The sequence below is a fragment of the Carassius gibelio genome, chromosome B14, assembly GCF_023724105.1.
Source record: "Carassius gibelio isolate Cgi1373 ecotype wild population from Czech Republic chromosome B14, carGib1.2-hapl.c, whole genome shotgun sequence".
NCBI lineage: Eukaryota > Metazoa > Chordata > Actinopteri > Cypriniformes > Cyprinidae > Carassius > Carassius gibelio.
The window spans coordinates 10,983,309-11,006,529 of record NC_068409.1 but is presented as its reverse complement, the minus strand read 5'-3'; the positions used below and the strand labels follow the sequence as shown (position 1 = coordinate 11,006,529).

At 34.4% G+C, this 23,221-nt stretch overlaps 2 protein-coding genes across 5 annotated transcripts in view; one reads left to right on the top strand and one right to left on the bottom strand.

The window, feature by feature from the left end:
• The window catches only part of snx25 (sorting nexin 25), a 45,728-nt gene extending 27,573 nt beyond the window's left edge, over nt 1-18,155 (top strand). The window contains exons 7-19 of the mRNA XM_052574896.1: nt 1,049-1,239; nt 3,093-3,224; nt 4,917-5,192; nt 5,271-5,435; nt 8,517-8,648; nt 11,038-11,178; nt 11,378-11,491; nt 12,131-12,292; nt 13,479-13,596; nt 14,009-14,075; nt 14,168-14,349; nt 15,745-15,845; nt 17,582-18,155. Coding sequence (XP_052430856.1) covers nt 1,049-1,239; nt 3,093-3,224; nt 4,917-5,192; nt 5,271-5,435; nt 8,517-8,648; nt 11,038-11,178; nt 11,378-11,491; nt 12,131-12,292; nt 13,479-13,596; nt 14,009-14,075; nt 14,168-14,349; nt 15,745-15,845; nt 17,582-17,647 — 1,847 coding nt within the window. The 3' untranslated portion in view covers nt 17,648-18,155. The remainder of the gene's footprint in view (nt 1-1,048; nt 1,240-3,092; nt 3,225-4,916; nt 5,193-5,270; nt 5,436-8,516; nt 8,649-11,037; nt 11,179-11,377; nt 11,492-12,130; nt 12,293-13,478; nt 13,597-14,008; nt 14,076-14,167; nt 14,350-15,744; nt 15,846-17,581) is intronic.
• A 1,034-nt stretch (nt 18,156-19,189) lies between these two features.
• lrp2bp (LRP2 binding protein) overlaps nt 19,190-23,221 on the bottom strand; it is a 4,634-nt gene continuing 602 nt past the window's right edge. For 2 of the 4 annotated variants that reach the window (XM_052574900.1, XM_052574901.1), the window contains exons 2-8: nt 23,207-23,221; nt 22,954-23,067; nt 22,407-22,549; nt 22,216-22,321; nt 20,742-20,965; nt 20,498-20,663; nt 19,190-20,342 (exon numbers count right to left, since the gene is read on the bottom strand). The exon at nt 23,207-23,221 is cut by the window's right edge. In XM_052574900.1, the coding sequence (XP_052430860.1) occupies nt 20,277-20,342; nt 20,498-20,663; nt 20,742-20,965; nt 22,216-22,321; nt 22,407-22,549; nt 22,954-23,067; nt 23,207-23,221 (834 nt within the window). In that variant the 3' untranslated portion in view covers nt 19,190-20,276. Of the gene's footprint in view, nt 20,343-20,497; nt 20,966-22,215; nt 22,322-22,406; nt 22,550-22,953; nt 23,068-23,206 lie in introns of all 4 variants that reach the window. The other 2 variants (XM_052574897.1, XM_052574899.1) reach the window with 1 other exon arrangement.

Sequence of the window (23,221 nt, the reverse complement as noted above, 5' to 3'; positions counted from 1 at the left end):
AGACTCATTGTGAGCTCTGTGAATGCCACAGGCAGCCACTTCACCGGAGCCCATGGACAAGTCAACAACTTTTCCCTGTCTGTGAGAAGTACCTAGTAGTACTAATAAACTGCATGTATATAATAGGGAATTATTAAGTGGTGTCATTTGTGTTGTACATTATTTTTAGTACTAAATGAATCTTATTATTGTAAAACTGTAAAATAAATATTTATATTGTTTGCTTTAAAATTCAGCGAAAAGTGCAATGGTTGCATATCACGTTATGACCATTGGCATTTGGTTCAAGGAAAGCATTTGGCAAATAGGATTTGCAAGATTTGCAACCCTGTTTTAAAAATGTGAGAAATACGGGAATAATTTGAAACACTGATTTAACAATAAACACTAAATAAACATAAAAATGTAATTATTGGACTCATATAATATAAAATTAAATACATTTAGACCTTGACTTTTTTTACTCTAAAATTAATAATTAAAAAGGCAGTTTTTGCCATAATTAAGCTGTTCTAATGTTTTTAACATTAGATTAGAACATTACATTAGAATTAAATGATTATAAATACAACTTTTTTATTTTAAATGTTTAATGTACACTTTTTTTTAATTAGTTATTTGGTAATTAATTTGTTTGTTAATTTATAATCAAATTTTTTATTTTCTATAAATTTTTAATTAGTTTTTCCTACACTTTCATGCAATGTTTTACTGTGTTTTATTTATTTTTTTGATTTATTTGTTTGTTCTTTTTTTTTGGAACATTAAAGTATTTTGGAAATCAGGAAAGAGTTTAGAAAAGTGCAAGTTTAAACAAGTTGAGCAGTGTGTCAAAACATATTTAAGTTTTTTATGTCTCTAAGGATCTCTGTGTGAAAGAGAACACAGAAGAAGGAAATGAAACACACCTTGAGCAATTTCTATCATATCATCTCCAGTCATCAGAGCTAGTTTCTCTCAGTTATCAAACACCACTGATTCCCGTGAGATTGCACATCTGAATTCCTTCTCTCTGTCTCTCTCTCTCTCTCTCTCTCTCTTTCTGCAGACAGTAAAGGGAAAGAGGCCGCGGCGCTGAAGGCCGACCTGTTACGTGCCAGAAACATGAAGCGTTACATTAACCAGCTCACAGTGGCAAAGAAGCAGTGTGAGAAGCGGATCCGGCTCCTCGGGGGTCCTAACTATGAGCAGCAGGAGGACGGAGCCCAGGATGAAGGGGACGGTCCACAGAGCCAACGGGTACAGGAAGATATTATACAGTCACAGAAACACCATATCTAAGCCAATATGATATCAAAATTATTGAATTATTTTCTGCATCCTGTAGCTGAAATAATGAAATGAGAGGATGTGATTTAAGAACTCTTAAAATAATCAATTTAGATGTTGTTTTATGCCATTTTATTTGAAGGAGTCATATGATGCTTTTTTTCCCTCTAAGCCCCGCCTCTCTCAAATGCATCATTTTCTAAAAAGTCCCTCCTTCCGACAAGCACAGTCTGCTCTGATTGGCCAACTGACCCAGTGTCAGAAATGTAATGGCCCTTGCCATAATCATGAGCTTCATCTTTCAAAATAAATATAAAGACAGTTAATAATGTTCTTAGTATTACCATCAGTTCAAGCCTGAAAGGGGAACAGAGTCACGTGACAGACACAGTAATGAAGCTCGGATGTGTTTGCAGTACACAAGACACGGACGGTTAAGACACCTGACTCCACTGTGTGAACCTCTCTCTCACTCACACACACACACACACACACACACACACACACGTGCGCGCTATGCACAAAACTCAGCATTATGCAAATCTTCCCACATAGTGATGTAGACACGTGGGGTGTGTTTGAATGATCCGTTTTAGGGGGGCGGGGCAGAGTCTTAACTTTGATAAAGAATATCTCTTTGGATTTGGGACTTTAGTCTTTACAACTTTACAGATCTTCTTTATGTACCAAGGGCTTGTAACACTCCAAAGAGAAAGGAAACATTGAAATCACATCATATGACCACTTTAAGACAGTTTACGTACATATTCACACATATGTGTTTTGTGAAACACTCGCATTGTCGAGCCCTGATGTAATGAAGTAAATCTTGTTTTTCTGTCTCTTTTTATCTCTCTGATCAGTGTAGAAGCATGTTATGACAGGAAGCCCCTACTCTAACTGAATTCAGTCGTACGACATGCTGTTGTCCCAGGTGCTCTAGGCCCTAGTAGGCCGTCCCGTCCCACACAGATAAGCCTGTTTCTGAATGTCCCGAATGATTCGGTTGAGAGCAGCGCACTGATATGAGTCTTGCAGAACATGTTGGGTTTCGTACGCTAGTTTAGAAGAACACAGAACAGTAGCTGCTTCTTTTGATGCGAAGCTCCTTCCCCAGACTGTAAACATCATGTCATAGCATTAGTCTATTAACATCTACTAATGTTCATAAGCGAGAAAAATTTTTTTTCAGTTAGCACCAGGGTAACTATATAGTTTACCTAAAAACAATATTTTATTTTATTTTAAATTGATGTCGGCTAGAGCAATATTTCTAACTTTAATTTAGTTTACTGTATGTACTAAATAACTAAAAACTAAAATTAATAAAACATGAATTAATACATTAATTAAAGAATAAATACATTTTTAATAAGTGAAATTTGGTGTCAGTAAACTATAATTTTATTTATTGATGTTTACAAATAAATATATTTTTCTTAAACAAGGATTCTTTAAAATTGATCAAAAGTGAGTCAGTTAAGACATTTGTTAAATATTAAATATTTGTTAAATATGTTCCTGTAGCTCAATTGGTAGAGCACTGCGTCATCAAGCGTTGGGGGTTCGATTTCCTGGGTACACATGATATGTAAAAATTGATAACCTGAATGCACTGTAAGTCGCTTTGGATAAAAGCGTCTGATAAATGCATAAATTATTATTTTTTTATTTAAATATAGAATATTTCAAATAAATACTGTTCTTTGGAACTTTTTATTCATCAAAGAATGCCAAAAAACAAACAAAAATAAAAGCGTAAAATTTTCAAGTGCTTTTAAGAATAACACAGTCTGCTTCATTTGTTTCTTGTCCTCTCACAGATACTTCAGTTCGAGGAGATCATGTCAAACGCAGTGTACCGGGAGCATTTCCGTGTCTACATGGAGCGTGTGGAAAAGAGGGCTCTGATTAGCTTCTGGGAGCTGGTGGAGATGCTCAAGAGCGCCAACAAGGTCAGACACGCACTTCAGCAGAACATCAAGACCTTGAGCTGAAGATCTGTCAGCATACGAGTGTCCTTAGTCCTATTCAGACAGTAATTGTTTCTCATGGGGACATCTGTAAGAATACTTTGCATGGTCATTTATTAATGGTGGAGGAGCGACTTCTGTGATACAACAGCTCAAACCTGAAAACACGCTACGAAAGTGGTCAGTCACATGAATGTCAATATCAAAAAATATCGATTTCTCCATTTTAATCTGTTCTCACTTTGTTAAAGCCATATCAATTCTTCAGTCCTGAGAATTGATCTATGTTGTTTTCAATTGATGCATGAGAAAAACATTATTTTAAGTGCTCCTCCTTTCCAATAAATCACAATAAGCTTAATATTTTGTTACTTTTCATATGAAACAAAGTCTCAGCGTTCAAATTCTGGACATTTTATTACCAAATTCAAACATTAAATACCATTTTTGCCCTCTTTAATGTTGTGAAATAAACATGAATAAACAGAAGGCTTGATAGCTGTTTAAAAAAATAGCATTTTGCTACATATATGCACTATTACATATTTATTATATTTACATATTTATTATTTTTTTACATAACAACTTGTTCTTTAGTATTTAACGTATGTTTAAGTAAATCCATCATAAAAGCTGGAGTAGAAACATATTTACATCATTTACAATTTGCAATTTAACAATTACTCTTCAGTGCTTGGCCGTGTTCAAAAAGGATTTGCAAAATTACTTTTGGATTCTTTCTTGTAAATGTATAAATGTTTTTCTGATTTTTCTGCAGTTGAATGGCCACACAACCTGTTTGTCAAAAAACAGACACTTCTGAATTCTGACTGCGTATAAATCTTAAAATGACCTTACATCGCCATGAGAAAGGATAAGCATCTGAATAGGGCTATAGTCACAATGGAAAGTGATTTTCCTGTAGAGCATGCCAATCTATGAGCACAATTGCAAGTGTACTAATTGGTCATTTATCTGGCACTTTTATCCAGAAATTAACGTCAGACCACAGAAACGCTCACTGCTGAAAATTTGAAAGTCCATTATGTCCAGTTGTGTTAAATGAGCAATTACCAGCGCTGCTATTTAGCCATGAGTGTCAGATATGATTGCTTTCTTTTTTTTTTTCATTGTTCTGTGGTACTGAAAAATGTAAGATGTCATTAATGTTGACAACTGAGGAGTGGAGTCTGGAATATTGTATACTGTACAAAAACAGGGCTATTAGTGAAAATATGCAGGTGCTCTAGAATGCTGTCAGCTGATAAATGTTTTGGGAGGTACATTTGGTTTATTTCTGTGCAACAGCAGATTCGCTGTAATCTGTTTAATGTTGATGTCGTATCTTATTAACAGTTAGCATCTGTTCAGGATGAAACCAGACCAAACGATTAAAGTTAGCCATATGGTTCTCAATGTGAATCTGTCATTGAAATACAGAACATTATATATATATATATATATATATGTGTGTGTGTGTATTTATAAATAAGTATAAATATTAATATTTATGCAAAATGTTATGCTATTGATGCAACTTATACAATTAGATATTTTTATTTTGTTGGGGATTAAATGTGACCTACCTATGAGAGTCACTTTTAAAGGAATGCCTTTAAGAAACAAGACAAGAATGTGCCTGGGTTCGAGGTCTGATATTCTTCCTCTGTGCAGAATGAAGTGCCGCAGCTGGTGGGAGAGATCTACCAGAACTTCTTTGTGGAGAGCCGGGAGATCCCGGTGGAGAAGGCTCTTTATAAAGAGATCCAGCAGACTCTGGTGGGGAACAAGGGCACAGACGTGTTCCTCAGGATCCAGGGAGACGTGTACGAGACCATGAAGGAGCGCTATTACCCATCCTTCCTGGTGAGCGACCTGTACGAGCGGCTCATTAAACGAGACGAGCAAAGGAGCAGCTCACAGTCCAGCAGCGAGGAGAAAGACGACACCGTGAGTTTAACACAACATGAATCCAAGCACTCCATCGCCATTTTCAGAGACTTTTCTCTTGTAATTCTGTGTGTTTAGGGTCCGGTGATGGAAGGAGGGGACGTGGCCCTGGATGAAGGCAGCAAAGGCATCAACGAACAGGCCAGTTATGCTGCAACCAAACTACACCAGCTGTACGAGAGGCTGGAGTACAAACGCCAAGCCCTGGGCTCCATCCAGAACGCACCGCGGCCTGATAAAAAGGTAAACCCAGAGTTATAGCCCCAGTGATGTGAAATATTATCCTTTTATCTGAAATAATAATAAATAAATGCAGACTGATCATTTTTTGTGCATCAGATCTTTGATTGGCCAGTGCATCCGTGTGATCAATGGACACGTTTGTGATTGGTTACAACTAATTGATTTGAATGTTCAACCCAATTTTTTTTTTTTTTTTACAAAAACACATTTTAGATGGAAATTTTGAATTTAACAACACATACACTAGAGTTCAAAAGTTAAAGATTTTTAAATTATATATTTTATATATATATATATATAAGTCTCTTATGTTCAACAAGGCTGCATTTTTTTTTTTAAACATACAGTAAAATCAGTAATATTGTGAAATATTATTACAATTTAAAATGACTGTTTTCTATTTCAATATGATAAAAAATTTAGTTTTTTAAATTTAATCATGCAAAGCTGAATTTCCAGCATCATTACTCCAGTCTTCAGTGTCGTGTGATCATTCAGAAATCATTTTAATATGCTGATTTGCTGCTAAAAATATTTATTATTATTATCAATTTGAATTAATCTAAAGCGTCCTTGCTAAATAAAAGCAATAATTATAAAAAAAAAAAAATTTGTGCTAAATTTTGAACAGTAGTCTAAACAATGTGAAGTTTGTCCTGTTTTAACAGGCGATTTGTATCTTATTGTCTCAAATTAATAGCACATTATTTTCAGAATTTTAATTTGCTTAATAAAACATGTTGTAGAGAATATTTATTTATAATGGTTTTAGAGTATTGTTTCAATTTTCTTAAAGAGCCACACAGATGGGAAATCAAAAATTACCTGTATTACAGTGTATGATGTAGCTGTCCATCAGTGTAAACAATGTGCAAATAATGAAACCAAAAAGTACACGATTTATAAAGTTATTGGCTTCTAAAGTAAGGAGTCGACTCTGAATCGCTGAAACGAGTCGTTTTAGATTTCAAATCTTTTGCCCATCTCTATGTACGTCACTAGGAACACTTTGCATAATAATCTCCGCTTACTGTCTTGGGAGAAACAAAACTCTGACCTGCCCCGCCCCCCACACACAGACGCTCTGGTTGGTGTGATAGCATCATGTCGAGGAGACTGTTTTATTTTCACTGCCAAAGAATGAAGATCAGAAAAACCAATGGCTAAAATTCATTTTCACCACAATACCAGAGCAGTACAACAAATCCCTTTTGTTGTGTTCACAACATTTCACTGATGACTGCTTTTCTAATCTCGGTGAGTACAAGGCGGGATTTTCAAAGCGTTTGGCCATAAAAGAGGGTTCATTACCAGCTTTATTTAGACCAACGAGCATCTCCGAATCACAACGCGAAGTATGATTATGAAGTTATGTGTCTGTTTTCTCCCGAGCGTCTTATCAGTATGTGTGCTGTCTGCAGCCTTTCTCTGCGCTGATTGTCATGTACAAACACGTCATTAAAATGAAGTGTAACTCCGTGAATACTCAACGAAGAGACATGAGAGAGATATCTATAGAAAGCTTGACATGTGTACTTTAAAACTAAACAAGTGCTGCCGAAAACAGATATTCTGTGATAAAGTAATCCATATGAAAACAACGCAATGTCTGTTTTTCATGTCTCCCTTTGCACGCCCCCGCGCTGAACGCGCTATTCAGATTCAAACTGAAGCGCGCGGCTTGAATACACCCACACAGAAGAAAAAGCAGCGAGACTGTTCAAGTTTTTTATTTTACTGTTTGCTTCGCGATGAGAGGAATAAGACATAATTCACCCCAAACAGATGCTAACGCATAGTTTACCGTGGAGGTGTGTGCGGAACAACCAATCAAACCTGACTATGTTAGTTGACCAATCAGAACACAGTATGCTACCGAAAGGTGGGGTTTAAGGAAACGGAATCTTTTGAACAGCTTCGCGCGAACCGTTTGGGGATCTCTGAGAATTGAAGTAATTTTAAAATGATATTTTGACAAAATGACAATGTTTTTTAACCTTGGATGGATTTAAACCTAATGTACAGGACTTAGAAACAGTGATAGGAAGCTTAGATTTTCATCTTACTGGCTCTTTAATGAACTTTAAAAGATGGAGCAGGAAGAAGCAGAACTATCAGTGTCAGTGCACAAATATAATATTGGTGTGTCTGTACTATTGCATGTGAAATACTTTCTAGTAGTGTGAAAAAGACCAGGATTTCACAAGCACTTTTTTTCTTCCTATTATCAGTAGTGCTGACTCAGTTCAGTCACTGAGGTCAAACCAGCCGTGGTCTGAATATAAGCTGCCAAGCCAGCCATGATGAAAATATTGGTGTGAACTTCCTTTGAAAACCACACATTACAACTGTAGACTGACTGATAAATGATGTCTGAACAGTCAGTTTTCAAGCAGATTTAGAATGCATTGCTTTTAGTTTAGTTTTATTTTATGCAATACTAGACTCTGCTTACAGATACACTACAGTTCAAAGTTTGGGGCCAGGAAGATTTTTTATTTTTTTTTGGAAAGAAATCAATACTCTAACTCAGCAAGGATTAATAAAACTGATTAAAAAGTATGAAGAAAAATAAAAATCTATTAAGCCGCACAACTGTTTTCAACATTGATAACAATACGAGATATTTCTTGACATCTCTGAATGATCATGTGACACTGAATAATGATGCCAAAAATTCAACTTTGCATCACATTTTTCACATAGAAAACAGTTATTCCAAATCTTAATATTTCACATATTTACTTTGTTTTCAAATACATAAATGCATCCTTGGTGACCATAAGAGACTTTGAAAAACATTTAAAAAATAAAACATACTTCTGAACAGTAATGCACCCAAGATAAAAAGCAATAACTTCAAGCAGTATTTATGTAATTTATCACTTGCAGTGGTTTCGACTCGTGAAATTTTGGATTCATTGATTGAATCCGTTACCTGAGACAGGAATCGATTTCTCTCGTGTACTCGGAGGGGCTCTTTGTTACTGTGCTGGCAGAGATCTCAGGGGCAGCGTCTGATGAAGCACGAGTCGGGGTCAGAGACCTGTGCTGGAACTCATGAAAATGCCTTTCTTGTAGATTGTGTCATTACTGAAGGAGGAGATCTGCACCATGGAGAAGGAGCACAGCGACCTCCAGCTGCACATCTCACGGACGGACTGCTGGTGTGAGAACCTGGGCACCTGGAGAGCCGTCATCAGCACCGCAGAGGTCAGGCCTGGATACACAATCAGCTCAAGCTACAACCTCTGTGACATAATGCAGCTTCATTGTTGTTTTAGTAGAACTAAAATACTATTATAAATATTTTTGGGGATTTTTATTTTTAGATTTTCCATTTTTATTTGAAAATTTGTGAAAGATTCTGTGATTTTCATTAGTCTGTTTAGTTTTTATTTTTATTTCCGTTTTTGTTTTAGTTCTTCAACAATAAACTAAAATAAAATACGTTTATTTAAAAATAAATGTGTATATTTATATATAGTTATGTCATTTTTGTTCAGATTTATTTCTATTTGATTTTATTTCAGTTATAAATAAATTAAAATAATGTTAACTGAAATAAGTTCGTTTTTTATTTCTATTTTATTTCATTTCGGTTCAAATTTCAAGTAATAAAAGTGGATGATTTTATGATTTCATAATCTGTGTGAAAACTCAGTTAAAACAATATAAATATTGTCCTTCTGTAAAAAGATTATTAAAAAAGAAAATATAAAATAAAATAGGAAATATATTAAATGCAGTAAACACTTGAAAATATAGCCACAAATGTTACCATGAGACCAGTGTGACAGAAACACTTTATCTAATCATATCTAATCTTATAGTTATATCTAATCTTGACCAAGCTAAACTGGTAAATCTGGTAATCCTGGAAAACCTGGTGATGCATACAATCATACCAGAAAGGGACATGATGTAACTTTTGGTAAAGTGCTGTTTACTGCAATCACAGGGATTACAGTACAGCAACAACACAGAGTACATCTACTTTAAAAGATCTAACTAATTCTTAAACCACAGAATGACATTAACAGTGTTTTCACACATTGTGACTTCAGTCAGTTGAAATATACAATCTTACAATCAGCTGTTGCATTGAGTTCTGTGATGGTCACAGCAGCATATTGTAATCACTTGCATGATTGCACGTGGCGTTTTATTCGGCTCTCACAATATTCTTTCCTTAAAACAGCAGTGATTCATTTCCTGTATGTTTGACTCTTTTACAAACACAGTCATTGGATCATTCCATCTGTTTAACTTCACGGAGAGTCTCAATATAGTCACAGTAATAAAGGTGTCAGTGCTCTTAGAAGTATTTTCCAGATCATTTTGAAGCCTTGCGATAGTTCTATAGAGCAACTGAAATCAAAATTGATGCAACATGAAAATTGAAATGCCGTATTGAAATCGAATGCAACCACAAATTAAATTTGAAAACATTAGAAAAATCTGAGGTGAAAAATGTAGGAAACTTATTCTAATCTGTTCATCTGTGTTTTTTAAAAAACACTTTTTTCCAGTGTTTTTTTTTTTTTTATTATTATTATTAAACACCATCGTTTTGTATAAGTAAACAAGAGCCACATCAATAATTTGTACTCTCTTTTCCTGGAGCTCTGATGAGTTACAGCACACAGTTGAATATAACTGCTCAGGAGTGAGTCATTCGTATATTAGTGATTCATCTGGTAATTGGCTACAACATGACACCCAGCTTTTTAAATCAGATGCTTCATGTGATTTCAGCTGAACTGAACCTGTTACTGTTTTCATGTCATCTCAGTTCTTGGCAGAATCAGATGCATTACATGGAAAATGATTTAATTCAAGCCAAATTAAATATTTTACCGCAAAGATTTTGCTCCGATATCTGTGGATTGAGCAAATGTAAATGTTAAAATGTTAAAAACATCAATCAGATTTGTTTTATTTTATTTCTATTTTATTTTATTATTATTTCTGTTTTCATTTTGTTTCAATTCTAATTTCATTTTATTTGGATTTATTTTGCATTTTATTTTAATTATATTCTATTCCTTTCCATTCTATTTTGATTTAAATTTATATAAATTCTATTTACTTTTCATTTTAATTTCAATTCAGATTTTTTACTTAATTTTATTTAACTTCAATTCAATTTTATTTTGATTGATTTTATTTCAATTCTGTTTTCATTTTCATTTTATTTAAATTCTAATTTCATTATATTTGGATTCTTTTTGCATTATATTTCAATTCTATTCTATTTCCATTATACTTTTGTTCAAATTTATATAAATTCTATTTACTTTTCATTTTTATATCAATTCTGATTTTGTTATTAAATTTTATTTAACTTCAATTCGATAGATTTTTCAATTCTATTTTCATTTTATTTCAATTCTAAATTCATTTTATTTCAATTCTAATTTCATTTTATTTTGACTATTTTGTTATTTTGACTTTAAATTCCATTGTATTTCAATTTGGTTTTAATTTAATTTGTTTTCAATTCTATTTTTATTGTATGTGAATCACTGCACAGCGTGAATCAGAGTGAGTGGAAATAACTATGATCTTAACTTAAATCTCTTAACATTGTATCTCGTAGGCCTCTGAGGAGAATGGCGAGCAGATGGCGTGGTACTTTGTTGCCGTAAGTCTTTCTGAAGACGACGACTGCAAGAACAACCGCTGGACCGTCACCAGGAAGCTCAGCGAGTTTCAGGCTTTGCACAGGAAGTTGACGGAGGTACAGCTGATATTTTTACAGTATGCTGCCAAACCTCTGATGTGTGATATCCTGTGCTGGCGTAGTGTGACGGCCCTCTGCTGCAGCCATTGTCAAGCTGCTGAGGCAATGAATGAATTGTTGTACATTATTAGTTCTGATACAGATTTTGCATGACAGAACATAAAAGCATGGACCGATGCCTGTTTTTCTTTTGCAGTGTTTTCCGTCACTTAAGAAAGTCCAGCTTCCCTCACTCAGTAAACTGCCGTTCAAATCAATCGACCTAAAGTTCCTTGACAAATCCAAGAACCAACTCAACACTTTTTTACAGGTGAGTCTTTTCCGCTCTCATTGAGAATGTGCTATTAAAAAACAAACAATCATTGACTTGTGGTTTTTAAAGAATTACTTTATTCATTCATTTTCATCTATTTGATCCATACTTATTCCAGGGAACTTATTTCCAGAACATTTTCATATATATATATATATATATATATATATATATATATATATATATATATATATATATATATATATATATATATATATATATATATTAACTTTAAAGTTTATGCTTGAAATTAAAAAAAATAAAATAAATAAAAATTAATCTGAAAACCTCATTAGAAAATATAATTACAATATATCTTTATTTTTAAATATACAATATATCAGCACCATATCTGTTATCGACTGATACAGCCTTTTATTTAATTGTCATCCTTATTGGATATTTAATTATTAACACCTATTTTAAGACGTGTCATCATATAGCACTACAGTAATTAAATGTTTAAATGTTTGCTATGCTTACCAAAGCTTTTCACTGTGTCCGTTTCTAAGTGGATGCTTGGTCAAGCATTTCTATGTGTTTGTATGTATTTCTGGTCTCATTTGATTCAGGTTTATGATTTTATTTCTATTTATTCGTGAGGTTTTAGTTTGTATGTGTGTGGTTCTTCTGTAGAAAGTGTTGACAGATGAGCGCATGTGTCAGAGCGAGGCGCTGTACGCGTTTCTCAGTCCGTCACCAGAACACCTGAAGGTCATCGACATCCAGAAGAAATCCTCCTTCTCTCTCGCATCCTTCCTGGAGAGACTGCCGGGAGACTTCTTCTCACACCAGGAGGTACACACACACACACACACACACACGTTTATTTTTAAAATGTGGACATTATATAGACCTATATTGTTTTTATAGATTATTATAAAGCAATCATCTTCACAGAGGAAATTTGAATATTATAAAATCAAATCTTTGGGGGGGGTTGTGTGTGCATTTTTTTCAAATGATGAAATCCTTGGATGTCCTCAAAATAGTTTTATCATATTTATCTCACTTCTAGGTATAAATTTGTCTCAGACACACACACACACACACACACACACACACACACACCTGCTGAATGCATATTTGTATAATGCATTAAAAAATGAATACAATTAAAAATGTTTAATGAGCTGTGTTTTCACAGCTCATAAAAAAAAATGCTATCTGAAAAAAAAAAAATGTTGTTTTCCAGCAAAATAATATGTAACCATGGTTATTACAACATACCCTTTCCTTTCATAGCAAAGCAGCATAATGAAAAAAAAAAAAAAAAAAAAACAATATATATATATATATAATTCTAACAAAACAGGATAAAACAAAAAAAGTTTTAAAAATAAAAAAAAACAAAAAAAGTTTTACTTAAAAATAACACATTCATTGAATTCAGTTTTTTATTTTTTTTTTATGTTTTACCCCATTGGCCAACAGTTCTTGTCTGCATACTCTTCTTTATTTTATAATTTTTTTAATAAATTGGAAATCTAACAAGACAAAATAATGAGTAACTCTTTAATATTTTGCATAACTCTTGTGAAAAGTGTTATTTTCCAGTATAAATATTTAAAATACTTAAATCAAATACATTTACTTGAGAAGCACTTGACAAAGATAATAAATGAAATACTTTAAAACAAGTTTATGCTTGAAATAATAATAATAAAAAAAGTAATTGTAAAACTTCATTAGAAAACATTTTTATTGGTTTACTGGTTTTACTGACAGATACTTTGTCACTTGATTTTAATAAATTTTTTAGGAAACAAGTCTTGTCATCTTATGTCATATGTTAGTTTTTTTTTTTTTTTTTGCAGAGCATTAATTTATGTGAAGTATAACGCAATGATTATCCGTTTAAAGGCTCATTTGATTTCACACCATACACCAAACCACTAAATAATGATTATGAAAAGCAGCAGAGATTTCAGAAAAGATGTCAGATCAGACGTGATGAATCTGTGTGTGTGTGTGTGTGTGTCAGGATGAAGGTGAGGATGACAGCGACCTCTCAGACTACGGCGATGAGATGGACGGGAGGAAGGACGCTCTGGCTGAGCCCTGCTTCATGCTGATCGGAGAGATCTTTGAACTCAGGGGCAGTGAGTACAACTACAACACACTGCTCAGATCACTCCCTGTCACCCGCAGTGATGACAGATCTCTGACCACAGGGCAGTGTGACGGAAGTTTCTCTAGCTGAAGTGCACCCAACACCCATCAAACATTCGTTCAGAAAGTCACGCCACTGTATGAAATAATAGTCTGAAAAATCTCATTTCTTGAAATGGAATAGTTTATTAAAACTTCGGACTAAGGTTAACATATGGAGTGAGAATATGGAGCTCATACTCGAGGAAGACAAACAAAACAAAAGGCCCAACCTGAGGACAAATATGAAAAAAAGACACGTTACAGCATCATTAGAAATGTCTTTACTGTCACTTTTGGTCAATTTAATGCTAAAAAAAAAACGATCAATTTCTTTCTTTTCTTGCGTTTTTCTCTCTGCAGTGTTTAAGTGGGTGCGGAAGACACTAATTGCACTTGTTCAGGTCACGTTTGGACGGACTATAAACAAGTAAGCATTAACGAGCGGAGGGAATGGTAACTTTAATGGAAACTTGTTTACATGAACTCATTGAGTTGATCTTTGTCTCTCGTCCTCTGCAGGCAGATCAGAGACACTGTAAACTGGATCTTCAGTGAGCAGATGTTGGTTTACTACATTAATATATTTCGGGACACGTTTTGGCCCAACGGGAAACTGGCACCTCATAACAAAAGCCGCTCGGAGAGTGAACGCAGAGAAACCAAGGAGAGAGCACAGCAGAAGCTTCTAGACAACATCCCAGGTGAGGTTAAACACGGTATATTTCAAAATAAACATTATATTTCAGAAACCTACAGTGTAAGAACATTTACACACCAAGATCTAAGGCTGTTTGCTACTCAGGTTTTATCAGAATTACATACCGCCAAAATAAATGCATGTGATTTTATTTGTAATGAAAATACATAACTTCCACATACTCTTTTAGCATTATTTGCATATGGTTTTAGTATTTAGTAATAATTTGATTTATTAAATTATTTAATTTGAAATATTTTTTTAATAACTATGTGCTATTGTCTTTTTTCAGTTTCTGTTTAGCTTTATTTTAATTTCAGATTTAATCATTGTAGTATTTCAGCATATTTAATTTCAGTTAGTTGCCAAGGCATTTTTCATTTTTTTCCTATTTTATTTATTATCTTATTTGTTATCTTAATTTTCAAGGCTTTTTAATTTTAAGGTTTTATTTGATTGATTTTATGTTTTGGTTTCAGCTTTATTTAATTGAACAAAAACTATATAAACTTAAGACACTGAATAAAAATAAATAGATATTTAGCAGTCATTAAAAACATTGAAATATTGAAGCCTCTACCATTTCAGTAACTATGCTCTTGTCTTTATATTTTTCTATTAAGCTTTATTTTTATTTCAAGTTTTAGTAATTTTAGTACTTGCCAAAGCATTTTTCAATTTTTACTAATTTTAATTATAATATTTTAGTTACTTTTTTTTCAAGGTTTTTTAATTTTAAGGTTTAATTTGATTGATCTTATGTTTTGTTTCAGCTTTATTTAATTTAATGAAATCTAACAACATTTCTGTTGCATTATTATTATTATTTTTTTAATTATTATTATTTACAGCTATTGTGATTCGAAACAATAGGTGTGAAATGGCATTACTACCTACTCGACCATTTGTATTTATAAATATTGTAATAATATAATTTTTCTAAATCTAAATATTGTTAAAACCTATATATATATATATATATATATATATATATATATATATATATATATATATATATATATATATATATATATATATATATATATATATAGTACAAAAATACAAAATACTAATCCTGTGCGGATTCAGTCACCCTGGAAAAAGTTTTATAAGTGCGACGCTGTTAATGTAAAAGGCTTCATTGCTGTTTCTGCCTGCATGATGCTTTTTAATTAGAGCGGGACACTTTAAACACACTCCAGCGAGAGCAATTACACCTGCTTAAGCTCAGAGCGCTTGACAATACTGCTTCACTCTCTAGCTCTCACAGGCCCACACTAGAGACTCGATCAAACACACGATCAAAACGGCTTTTTAATGAGGATTTCAATCTTTCTTTGGAAAGCTGGACAGCAGAGACTGTGTAATGAGAGTAAAATGCTGTTTTTTTGTTGTTTAGATGCACTTCAGAATCTGGTGGGGCAGCAGAACGCGAGATATGGGATCATCAGGATCTTTAATGCACTTCAAGAGACCAGTGCCAACAGACATCTTCTCTACGTAAGTCACCTAGCACTCTGGGACTGACCGTTAACCCTGCTCCAGTTTATTTATATCTCAGGCTTTCATTTTCAGTCAGCGGATGTTTCCGTTTCTGCTTTCTGTCGAAATGCTCTCATGACACGACAGATTTACATCTGTCACAGGTGAAAGTGGTAGGAAGGAACCTGAATGGAGGGTCACTCCAGCTGTTTTCACTGTTCATTTGAAGACAAGATGAAGATTAGATGTACTGTACTTGACAAATAAATGTCTCTGTTTTGTTGCTAATTCATCAGCACATTTTATTCAGAAAAAGTGTAATCTTCATTGAACTGCATTAGAACTTTCTTTGCCTCTGAAACAAGTATGTAATAAAGGCCATGATCTTGTAGCCTGGCATCTTGCATCCACATTTAGTTTCTGCCGAATATAGAGCTGAACCGTGACTGCCTGTTTTATTTATTCATTTATTTTTGCAGCCAGAAAGTGCTTTTCACATTCATTTTATCCATAGGGGTTAAAAATGGCTCAAATGCCCCTATTATGGGTTATGAAAGGTTCATATTTTGGTTTAGGGAGTACCCAACAACAGGTTGACATGCACGCAAGGTCAAAAAACGCTTTTGTTGTCTTATGATATGCATTTATTTTTACCTTAAAGGTATAGTTCACCCAAACATGAAAATTTGATGTTGATCCGCTTATCCCCAGGGCATCCAAGATGTAGGTGACTGTTTCTTCAGTAGAACACAAACAGAGATTTTTAACTCAAGCCATGCAGTCTATCACTCTTATAATGTAAGTGGATGGGAGTCACAGCTAAAACATACAATAAAAAAAAAACAAACAAACAAAAAAAACTTAAAACCAAAATAACCCTGTGGCTTGTGACGATGCATTGATGTGTAAAGACACGAAGCAATCAGTCTGTGCAAGAAACTGAACAGTATTTATAGAGTTTTGTTCCTCTGATTCACACAATGTCTGAACCGTTCGAACTCTCCTGAGCGCGTTCTCAGCCCCAGGCCGTTAGGCGTCTTCTTCTTCTTGCTTTATGGCGGATCGCAGACTTTAAGTGCATTATCCACTTACATTATAAGACTGATAGACTGCAACAGTTTGAGTTTCTACAAAGAAACAAAGTCACCTACAGCTTGGATGCCCTTGGGGTAAGCAGATTAACATCACATTTTCATTTTTGCATGAACTATGCCTTTAATTGCGTAACGATTAATTGTTCCAAACCCCTCCTTTGCGTGATGCAAATCTGTGGTGATTGGTCGCATTGGTCTAATTTCCATTGAATCATGAGCTTGTAATGCCTGATAAAGCAGCATTGTGTACAGCGTTACCGAGGAAACCGCTATTTTCCACTGTTTCAAAAGCAGTGGCAAAGAATGAATTAGCATTTTCATTCAGACCACCGCAAAAAGACCAACAAGTGGCCGGTAATGTGCTCATGTTTCATGTCAATGTCATCATGAAATGGCTTGGGATTCGTTTTAAAAACAACTCGTTTCAATGAATTGAGAGACAATAACTTTATAAAGGGTGCACTTTCAGATTTCAAAACTTTGCAGGATGTTTTCATTCACTTAAAGCTGTGTTACACACTATGTGAAAGGTCATTTTCAAAAATCCATGATGGGGGCACTTTAAGTGATAATACTGAAGCGCCATCTAATGGTGAAATGATGATTAATGTATTGATGGTTATACACGGAGTGTGCATGAAGCTTTCTGTTTCTCCTCAGATCCTGTTGGAGATGCTGCTAAAAGAGCTCTATCCCGAGCTGAACGTGGAGGGTGTACAGGCCTGAACATCCTTACTTCACATCAGAGGCTCAGGATGGTTTCTCTATGTGCTGGATGGCTGTTTTTGGTGTTATTTATAAAAAAGTTTTGTTCTGTTTTATTTCTGAAACACTTGACTCTGTAGTGCTGGATCTAGGAAGCCTCATGAATATGTTTGTGTTGTGTTTCTCTCTGGTGAGATTGAAGGAACAGACCACATCCACTGCCAGCTGGCATCTGCTTTTCTTTCTCTCATTTGTTTTCTTCTGGGGGTTTTTGCTGTGTAATGTGAATAACAGTGGAATGAGTGTTACACATCTGTAAAAAGAAGAACCCAGACCTCTGTAAACTCCCTACATATTATTGTGACCATTACGAAAACTTTTAATCGTGCAATATGTCATGTACAGTTATTGTGAAGGTTCTGTCTGTGATATTATTATTATTATTATTATTAATATTGTTATTATTATAGAATTTTATTTTTACCAAATTAGACTAGAGCATTTATAAGCAATAAAATGCAAAAGAAGATTTGCCATGTGTTGTGTCTTTAATATAATGAGATATTAAACGATACATTAAAATGCAATTCATTTTAAACTTTAATGCAATTTCTTACAGTTTCAGTTGTTTTCATTTCACAGGTTGAACATTAATACAGTTTCTTCCTTTCAATATTTATTTATTTATTATCAATATTTATTTATTTTACTTATTTAGTTTGCTTATATCTCAGGTACTGTAGGTGTAATTATACCTGTAGAAATGTGAAATAAAACATAAAAAGTAATTCACTTCTTTTTTTAATCATCAAAACTAGATATGTTGGTTTATGTCTGTAAACATTTCAAAGACAAAAATCTTAAAAAGTTTCAAATTTATTTTTTCATATCAACTCTATATAGTTTTACAGGTTCAAGCACAACTTTTATTTATTCATTCATTCATTCTAGTTAGAAATCCCTAGTTAGCATAACATTTTTATAAGAAAAAAAATCATTTATGTATTGATTTATTCTTCAAAATTATCTAGTTTGCGTAATTATATGCGTAATTATATACAGTTTCAATGACTACATTTATGTGTTTTTTTATTCATTCATTTTATAATTTTTTTTATGTGTAATTATACCTGTAAATATATACAAAAAAAAAAAAAAATCCCCAAAATTAGTCATGACTGCTATGACGTACATAGGTAAAAATATTGTTTATTAAAATGTGGATTGTTAAAATAGAACATTCGAAAGTTTGAAGATTTTTTTTTTTTTTTTTAATGTTTTTTTGTTTCGTTTTTTTTTTTTTTTTTAAGTATACTCCCATATATTTAAGATGTAAACAACATTTCTCAAAAAATTCTCTTGAATATAAAGATTGCATTTCTTAGAAATTGGCACTTGCATCTTCAACTCGATTTTTAGGAGATTTTGCTTTGTGTTGTTCTTATATGGCACTGGAGTAATATTAAAACTTTTTAATTCATCAGCATCCCAAAAAGTTTAATGAAGTTTAGAATGCAGAATGTGCAAAATTTTTATAATTGAAACAAAATAAGAGGCATCATGAAAATTGCATGTTATTTTTTATTTAGTGCTGTCATGAATAAGCTATTTCACACAAGACAATGATAAAACTGAATTTATAAAAATTACCCCATTCAAAAGTTTTCATACCCCTTAATACTTTGTGTTGTTTCTTGGATGAAATTTATGTTTTTATATTTTGTGATAGCTGTTCAAGTGTAATTTGTTTATCCTGAGCAGCTGCCTGCTGTTCTTCAGAAAAATCCTCCAGCTCCTGCACATTCTTTGGTTTTCCAGCATCTTCTGAATATTTGAACCCTTTCCAACAGTGACTGTATGATTTTGAGATCCATAAACAGCTATTACAAAAGGTGGAAACATTTACTGATGCTCAAGAAGGCAACACAACGCATTAAGAGCTGGGGGTGTAAACTTTTGAACAGGATGATGATATGTACATTTTTCTTATTTTGTTTAAAGATCATGTTTATTTCATCTGGTACTGCACTCAAGAAGCTACACAAATATTTAAATGTTTCCCACAAGAAAAAATGAGTACAATTTACTCTGATCATACAATTCAAAAGGTTGCACCCCCAGCTCTTAATGCATTGTGTTGCCTTCTTGAGCATCAGTAAATGTTGCTTTCTACCTTATACCATAGTTATGTATGAGTCCCCCAACTGTCCAAAAGATGGATATCAAAATCATACAGTCACTTTTGGAAAAGTTTCAAATTTGCAGAAAATGCTGGAAAACCAAAGAATGTGCCAGAGCTTGAGGATTTTTCTGAAGAACAGCAGGCTCAACTGCTCAGGACCAAAAAGGGACTCATGAACAACTATCACAAAACAGAAAGAACTTTTGAATAAGTTATTTAAAAAAAATAATCTGTTATTATTTTGTCTTGTAGAGAATACATAAACATCTGTTACGTGAAATAGCTTATTCAAGACAGTGTTAAATAAAATAAATAAATAACATGCAATTTCCATGATCCCCCTTATTTAGTTCAAATGAAATGACATTTTCCATATTCTGCAAGGGATATGCTTACTCATGAGCACAACTGTATATCCATCAATTACAGTGATGAGATTAAATGAGTGATTGCTGTTGCACTTGTGATTTATATCCTGCCGTGCACCACGTCCATTTGCAGCTCCTTACAGATCTCTGGATCGATCCTGGCAGCCTAATGGAGGCAAAACGAGAAATCAAACTTAGGTACCACTGAACCTCCAAATGTCACCCACATCTTCTATTTTCCCACATTGCTTCTCAGTAGCAGTGCTTTTTACAGGTCCAACATCAGAACTGGCATTATAATGGTACGGTGTTCAACAGTACCTGTGAGAAGTAGCTCTTCACTCTGTCTCTGTTCTTCAGGACGCCTCGGCCCAGCTGAAGGCAGCGTGCGTAGTAAAACATGGCTATAGCGATGCCCTTTCTGATGTACTCCTCCAGACAGTCCGTGTGCCGCGCTATGGCACTGATGTCCTCGTATCCACACACTCTGAGAGTTAAAACAAACCCGTTTTTACCACAGAAAACAAAACGGTGTTCTTCATGGTTTCTGCAGGATGCGCTGTACCTCTCTCCCAGGGCGGCTGCTCTGGAGTAGAGCTTCCTGTGGTAGTAGCAGGCCGTCAGGTGACCCTGAGCGTAGACGTTTCCTCTCTCTGCCGCCTCCTTCAGGCAGAACAGGGCCGCGTCGGGGTCCTTCTGCACGCCGTGACCGTACAGATACATGACGCCCAGAGCACCCTGAGACTCCAGACTGCCGTTACCACACGCCTCCGAGTGCCACGCGAACGCCTGCGGTACATCAACACATCACCAGACTGACGGAAGACAGAGACATTAAACACCAGTGCATGAGATCTCTGTTTCTCTGACTGCTGATGATGATGATTTAAAGCGATAGTTCATCCAAAAATTCTGTCATCATTAAAGCTGTAGTCGGTAACTTTTGACGCTTTAGCGGTTAATAAACAGAACTGCTTGCATGTTGCGGAAGGTTGCGTGTTGGTTGTTTCTTACCGGGAGCAATCAGAGCTGCGGTCCGTAACTTTTTTTGTGTTCAAAGTATACAAATGTATATAATAAGCGAGTACACCATGAATCCATTTTCCAAACCGTGTTTTTAGCTTGTCCTGAATCACTAGGGTGCACCTATAATAAGTGTTTATATTCGGATTGTTTTAGATTGCTTCGGGGATACCGCGGCGGAGTAACCCAGTACCTTTGTGATTCTTCATAGACATAAACAGAGAGAAGTAGTTCCGGCTACGATGTTCTTCCGCAAGACGCAAGCAGTTCTGTTTATTAACCGCTAGAGCGTCAAAAGTTACCAACTGCAGCTTTAACTCACCCTCACGTTGTTCCAAACCTATCTATCTATCTATCTATCTATCTATCTATCTATCTATCTATCTATCTATCAAAAAAGACCTCTAACACTAGCTTTAAGTAGGAAAGTGGGAAGAAAAAGTTTCTTCACTTCATTTTAAATGAGGTAAAATCATTTTAAATAGGTTATTATAATTTTATTCTAAATATTATATTTATTATAATTCAGATGTATTATTAACTTAATTAATTATATTATTATAATTAAGTCATAGTGTTATTTTATAGATCAGCTTGGATGGCGAATTCACTAGGGGCTCCCTCAGAAATTGTTATGGGTTTTTGTCTGATGTATAAGTAGAATAAGGTCTGAGGTTAGCATTATTTAACTTCACATTCACATTTTTTATTTTTTACATAACATAAATTATACAAAGTTATACATCAAATCTGAACTCTGAAGCCGCTGTGTGCTTTTCAGAATGTTTCCAAATTGCTATATGAGGAATATTGTGGTTTAGAACAAAACACGAAAGTCTCTTCCCGTAATGCTACTGCAACCACAGACCTTATTTCACTCCTAAATCACAAACCTCTATTCTGAAAACCCATTAGAACTTCCCAAAGGAACCCGATGCTAATGGTCTCCTACACTCTAGGTCTACAGGTCAGTGCTCCAGCTGATGATGCATGACGGTTGTGAGTGATATCAAGACCTTTCTCAGGTCCAGAGTCTCCGGTCTGCAGTAAAACATGCCCAGAGACGACTGTGCTTTCACACTAGCGTTCGGGTTTCCATCATCAGCTGCCAGGAGCCAAAGCCTGCCATAGAAATGTTCATCAGACGTGCTTCACATTTTTATGCATACATTTTTTGACATTATATTTTGCAGTGCTTGTTTCTCACCGCTCTGCTTCAGCGCTGGACGCCTCGACACCATAACCCTCCAGATACGACCGGCCCAGGTTATACAGCGCTGTGTATCTGATACAGCCCACCTCGGACGAATCCCAGAATGCAACTGTTCTCATGTACTCAATTGCCTTGTGCTGTTAAAGGGTTTCAGAAGAAAAATAAAAAAACAATGATCATTAATTCTGCAGTATTTACTAATCTGAGTAAACGTTATTTTCAACATTTACTAATACAATTATCTGTTCACATTAATAAATGCACTGTGAATTTTTTTTAATTAATTTTAAACATTAACAGGTAAGTAAATTCTTTAAAAATATATTGCTCATTGATCACGTTAGGTATTGCATTAATGTTAACAAATAAGGTCTTATTGTTTCTGTTACTGAGATATTAATAGTATAATAAAGGAAATCTGACATTTAAGAAATTTGTAACATCGGAAAAGCTTTTTGTTGCATTATATGTTATTAATAACGGTCTATTAACTGTACAGTGTATGTGTGAGATATCATAATAACAGCAATGTGGTCCTCACAAGGTCTTCTTTGGTTCCAAGGCCATCGTAATATATGACAGCCAGCTGATACAGAGCTCGAGGATCTTCATCTTTAATGCCATCAAAGATGATCTCTGCTTCTGCGTAGCGGCCCTGCAGATACCAGATCATTCCTGAGATGTGTGTAACTATTATACATCAATATACTGTTTTTTTCATTAATGCAGAAAGCTAATTCTTACGTGATTCTGTCTTTGCATATTGAATCAGAATAATTTAAGGCATCAGTCACCTCCTCGTAGTGTAA